The following is a 6,000-nucleotide window of genomic DNA, read 5'->3' on the forward strand; positions in this document are numbered from 1 at the left end:
GGGTGATGGTTGCTGCGGCTGTTTGAGAGAATGGAAGTATGGTGGCTGGTTTGTGTTAGGGTGAAGTGTCGAATGGGAGAGAATGGAGATTAGGGTTATGTAATTGGAGAGAGTGGCTGAATAGCTTAGGGTTATGGAATGCACGGGGTATGTGTGTGTAGGGGGTTGCGGATTGAATGTATGGGGGATTTGTGATGCACGGGTTATGGAGGGATTAGAGAGAATGGTGGCTGATGAAAAATATGAATTAGGGTGAATAATAGGTGCGGCTGCAATGTTGTAGAACTAGGGTTATTAGGGTGAATGGCTGAGATGGTTTTGTGAATGAATGGATTAAATGGATGGCTACGGATTAAGGGAATTAGGGTGATGGAATGGATTGGCTGGTTACGGTTTAGAGAGGAATAGAATAAAATGGCTGATTCTATTATGTGTATGACGGCTTGGGGAGTGAATTAGGGTGAGAATGATGCACGGCTTAGGGTTTAGTTTAGGGTTTACGAATGAATGGCTGAGATTAGAACTAAAACATTAGGTGCGGCATGGGCTTAGGGTAGATGGATTAGGGTTTAACTTGGCAGAAATTAAATGATTAGGCCCTAGGGTGCGGCTGATTAAGTGGGTTAGGATTAGGGTCCACAAGGAGTTAGGGTTTAGGTCATCTAAAAGCCCAAAGCCAAGAATAGAAACTCACGACAATGGAAACCTCCAAGAATAGAAACTTCCAACTTTAGAAACTTTGGTTGCCAATTCCGACTTCTTTGCTCTTCCCTTTCATTTCTTCATTTCTTAAGCTCCTTTGACCTTCAACCACGTCCATTCCTCATGCTCCATTAGCATACACCACATTCCAGCTCAGTTTTGCTCCAAAAGCTCCAAATTGCATCATTTCATGTAATATGTCCTTTAAACCTGAAAACACATGAAAGTAGCTTAAAAGACTACTTTAACGAAGAAAACATAACGAAAAATGCATAAGAACTAGCTAACTAAGGCGCATAAATATGCTCCTATCAGCTATTGGGAAATCCCTATATATGTCGACCTTCATCTTTTATGGCAAGGCAAACCTGAAGAAAATGCCCAACTCTTCCTCACCTCTGAGGGCGCACTCCCAGCAAAGCCTTTCGAAATACTCCATTCTTTCTTCTTCCCCAAAGATGATACTTGAGCATATTTAGGCGACTTAACTAGCTTATTCTTGTGCATTTATGCTATTATTTCTTAGTTAATGTCGCATTACAACTCAATTTCGTGTGTTTGTAGGTCCTATGGGGTAAAGTATCAAGAAAGGGCATTTTGGTGCATTTTGGAGCGATTTTGGACACTATGTGGATAGCTTACATATGGGCCAACATGGATGGACGAATTTGGACTTCAAGAGGCTAGAAATGTGATAAGAAGAGGAAGGAATAAGCTTGGGACAAAGTGGATAAGGTAGGAGCTCAAAAGAGGAAACATTATCCAAAACCTTATCTAACCTTATCCAACATTATCCAAAACATTATCCAAACCTTATCTCATCTTATCCTATCCAAACCTTATCATGTTTTAATCCTAATTGCATGGGGACCTAAATGGATAATTCTAGAACCTATTTCTAGAAGCATCCTATTCTAGAAGGCCCAAATCTGCCACAAAACCTATTCTTTCTAGAAGCCCTAGAAAAGTGGCGCCCAAAACCTATTCTAGAAGGCTTTGCCTTGCCTTGCAAGCCAAGCAAACCTCTCCCCTAAATTAGCCGCACATCCCTAGGCCCAATCCCTTTGGGAATCTGATTTCCAAGGCCTAATCCTTGTGTATTTGGGTTTACAAATCCTTTTATAAAACTAAGTGGGCCAAAACCTCCTCCTAAGTGGATTTGATTCACCTATAGCCGAATTCTAGGGCCCTAATCCATAAAATCTGTTAAGTCCAACCCTAATCTACTTAACCCTAGGACTATATAAACATAAATTCAGCCAAAAATTCGTACCACCCCCTTATGCTATTCAGAAACCCTTGTGCAGCACCTCCATTCTCCATTCTAAGCCTCCATACACCTCCCTACACATCCATACACTTCAGCCGCACCCTTCCCCACCATAATCAACCATCCTCTATCCCTCTAAACAAGGAAACACCATCCACAACCACCAATTCCATCAACCCCACTTTGTGCCGCAGCAAGGAGAAGGAAGAGGAGCCAATCTGTGCAACGAATCCATCGTGGAATTGCTGAGCATTTAGGTGTAATCTTTCTTATGATTTCAATGTTTAAATTCAATACTTTTTGTTGTGCAAGCATGAGGAACTAATCCCCCCTTTGGCTAGGGGGGAATTTCGAAACCATGGTTGTATTTGCATGATGATTTGATTACTTTCAGTTGTGATTTCATGAATGATGAATTCAATTTGCTTATCTATTTTAATTAAAACTTGCTTATGTATATGAATTGAGAGTGCACGCTTGATTTGCATGCATAAACATGATGCTAGGATATGAGGGAACTTCACCTAATCGTTGGGAACTTATATTCATGAGTAGTTAAGATTGTTGGTCACAATTATGATAAGTGAATTCTTGGCATAAGTATCATGCGCTTTCATAGTTACGAATGCCTCGTCAACACCTATGATTTCCATAGAATCTAATGATCCTTGATTGTCTTTCTTTTATGCGCTTTCATATAGGAAACTTTTAAGGAATAATTTGATTGCAATGCGCTAATTCCATTCAATTCAATGACCTAAGGGAAATCTGAAAGTTAATTTAAGCGTACCTAATTAACTTGGGGTGTTGAGGTTCATAAATTCATTGATTAAGCAACTGGAAATTGTATTATGTGCAAGTATACCATGTGTGGAGAAAAACCTCCTAGCCATCTCACCATCCACTTAATTCCATCAAATTCGTCCAAATCTGCCTAGTTTACATATTTGTTTTGTTTTGTTTATTTTCGTCCAAAACCAAATCCCCAATTGTCTTAGAGTGTCTAATTGGTCCAAATATGTTTTAGATTGTGTTTTTAAGAGTTTTGAGTCAAGTTAGAACCAATTTTCGTCCAAGTTTGTGTTTAGGCTCAAAACTGCCCAGATTGTGTTTTTAAGGCAGTTTTGAGTGTTTTTAGCCTATTTTGAGTCTTGTGAACGTTTTTGAGTCTTTTTACGTGAGTTTAAGTGTTTTGAAGGTTGATTTTAGTTATTTGAGTCAGTTTAGAGTGTTTAGCAAGCCCTCCTAATCCCCGGTGTAAGAACGATCCCTACTTATTTATATGCTACAATTGTCAAAAGAGGGTTAATTTGTGTGTTAAGTTAATTTTCGCATCAAATTTTGGCGCCGTTGCCGGGGATTAGCAACTTTGCTAATCCCTTGTTATTTCTTTTTAGTTATTCTCGTGTGTTATTAGTTTGTTATTTATTTTAGTTTCTGACCTATTTGTTTCCTTGTTTTAGGCACTAGTTTATGACTCGGAGTTCTCAACCGGTTCATGCGAATATCTTAGACTTTGACGACGATTTTGAGCGAGCCTTGAGAAGAAAGAAGAATCAACAAGAGCCTCAACCACCTCCACCTGCACCAGACCTTGAAGAGGACGAAATACAAGTGGAGGACGAAATACAAGTGGAGGAGGAAGCCACGGCAAGGGTTGTTGAGGAAGAGCAAGTTATGGCAGCCGACAACCGAACAATCAAGGAGCTTTCCGCTTTGGGATTGGTGAATGCCATGCCTCTATGCATTCAATATCCAAGGGCAGCCCCCGACAAGACTGACGAGTTCGAACTCAAGTCCAGTTTATTGCATCATATTCCTAAGTTCCATGGGTTGTCTATGGAAGATCCTAATAAACACTTGAAGGAGTTCGAGGTTGTTTGCTCAAGTATGACCCCGGTGAATGTTGATGGGAGCATTTTGAAGATGAAGGCCTTTCCCTTTTCTCTCTTGGAAAAGGCTAAAGATTGGTTGTATGAACTAGCTCCCGGAACTGTCACATCATGGGAGAGTATGAAAAGGGCGTTTTTGGAGAAGTTCTTCCCAACTTCTCGAGTCATTCTTTTACGTAAAAGAATTAGTGGCATTCAGCAAGATCAAGGTGAATCATTTCCAACTTATTATGAACGTTTTAAAACCCCTGTTGCTTCATGTCCACAGCACCAAATGAAGGAGGAGCTTCTTCTCCAATATTTCTACGAAGGGCTTCTACCAATTGAACGTCAAATGCTAGATGCCTCAGCGGGTGGAGCTTTAGTGGACAAAACACCCATGGCCGCCAAGACTCTCATTGCCAACCGAGCTTTGAATGCTCAACAATACGAAGGAGTTGGCCAAAGAGACATGCCACGGCAGCAACAAGTGAATGAGGTAAGTGCTATTTCCGAACTTCAAAATCAAATGGCTAATCTTACTGCTCTTCTTTCGCAGGTGGTTGAAATACCAAAGGTACAAAGTGTGGCTGTTTGTGGCGTGTGCTCTATGAATGGACATCTCACGGACAAGTGCCCTCAATTGATTGAGAACGGAGGGTGGGAATCTGCCAATGCCGTGGGGTATGGGAACCAAAACCAACCAAGGAGTGATCCTTTCTCTAACACATACAATCCCGGTTGGAGAGATCATCCAAATTTCAAATGGAGGGAGCCACAACAACCCCAACAACAAAGCACATTTAGGCAGCAACCTCCGGGGTTCTACCAAAGGCCGTATGCACCCACACCACCCCAATCACAACCTACACAACCCAAATCAGGTTCATCCATAGATAATGACCAAATCTTTCAATTACTAACTTCTATGGCGCAGGGAATGCAAAATAGGGACAAAAAGGTTGATGAATTAGAAAAGCAAGTAGGGCAGATTGCGGAGTTCATGGGCCAATTTAGAGAGCAAGGCAAGTTGCTTAGTTCAACCGTTGTCAACCCGAAAGGAGGATTCGAATCTGCTAAAGCAATCATGTTGCGAAGTGGAAAACAAGTTGGAACGGCCTCACAACCCTCTAAATCTGCCCTAATGGAGGACGAAAAGTTGCAATTTGAGGAGGGGGAGCAAGAACAAGCCACGGCAAGGGTAGAAAACACCATGCCGCAGCCACCTAACCTACACCATTCGGCTTCCAAGGGTAAGGATGTTCCAAGTTCGATTATTTCTAATGCTATCCCTCCAAATGTACCCTTTCCTCGCAGATTCATGCAAACAAAGAAGGAGGAAGCTGAAAAGGACATTTTAGAGACATTTAGAAAAGTACAAGTCAATATACCACTTTTGGATGCAATTAAGCAAGTTCCAAGGTATGCTAAGTTTTTAAAAGAACTTTGCACCACTAGGAAGAGAATTTCGAACAAAGAGGTTGTAAAGGTAAGTGAAAATGTCTCAGCCATCTTGCAACGTAAATTGCCCCCTAAATGCAAAGATCCGGGTAGTTTTACAATTCCTTGTGTTATTGGCAATAATCGTTTTGAACATGCCATGCTAGACTTAGGTGCATCTATTAATGTTATGCCTTACTCAATCTATGCATCTATGAACCTAGGTGAGTTAAAAAATGATGGTGTGATTATCCAATTGGCCGATAGATCTAATGCCTATCCAAAGGGTGTTTTGGAAGATGTGTTAGTGCAGGTTAATCATCTAATCTTTCCGGCGGATTTCTACGTGTTGGAAATGGAAGAATCAAACCATGCCCCGTCATTGCCAATTCTTCTTGGCCGGCCCTTTATGAAAACCGCCCGCACGAAGATTGATGTGTTCAATGGGACTTTGACAATGGAATTTGATGGGGAAGTGATTAATTTCAATCTTTCTGAATCTATTAAGTACCCTCTTGATGATCATTCATGTTTTGCTATTGATGTAATTGATTCGTTGGCGCAGGACCATTTTGAACAATTGAACGAAGATGCACTTGAATTGGTCATTACAAAAGGAATGGAACTCAAAGACAAGGAAGTAGGGCAAGTGCATACCCACGGCATGCATGGTGAGCACCATGCCGTGCCCCCTAGTGATGACATGGTGGAGATAGT

The 6,000-nt window shown here is 41.2% G+C and overlaps 1 protein-coding gene across 1 annotated transcript; it reads left to right on the plus strand.

Moving 5' to 3' along the window:
- Positions 1-3,445: 3,445 nt before the first annotated feature.
- LOC148691693 (uncharacterized) lies at positions 3,446-4,988 on the plus strand. The gene is made up of 2 exons (XM_088683389.1): positions 3,446-4,727; positions 4,942-4,988. The coding sequence occupies exons 1-2, from the start codon at positions 3,446-3,448 to the stop codon at positions 4,986-4,988; spliced, it is 1,329 nt and encodes a 442-aa protein (XP_088539515.1).
- The last annotated feature ends 1,012 nt before the right edge of the window (positions 4,989-6,000 follow it).

Source organism: Pyrus communis, chromosome 13 (genome assembly GCF_041283825.1).
Source record: "Pyrus communis isolate YQ-2024b chromosome 13, ASM4128382v1, whole genome shotgun sequence".
Lineage (NCBI taxonomy): Eukaryota > Viridiplantae > Streptophyta > Magnoliopsida > Rosales > Rosaceae > Pyrus > Pyrus communis.

Excerpts from the sequence above, each read along its gene's own strand:
- LOC148691693 (XM_088683389.1), top strand. The coding sequence starts at position 3,446 with ATGACTCGGAGTTCTCAACCGGTTCATGCGAATATCTTAGACTTTGAC. Across the intron at positions 4,728-4,941 it reads ACCTACACAACCCAAATCAG|TGGAAAACAAGTTGGAACGG; the intron begins GTTCATCCATAG and ends CATGTTGCGAAG.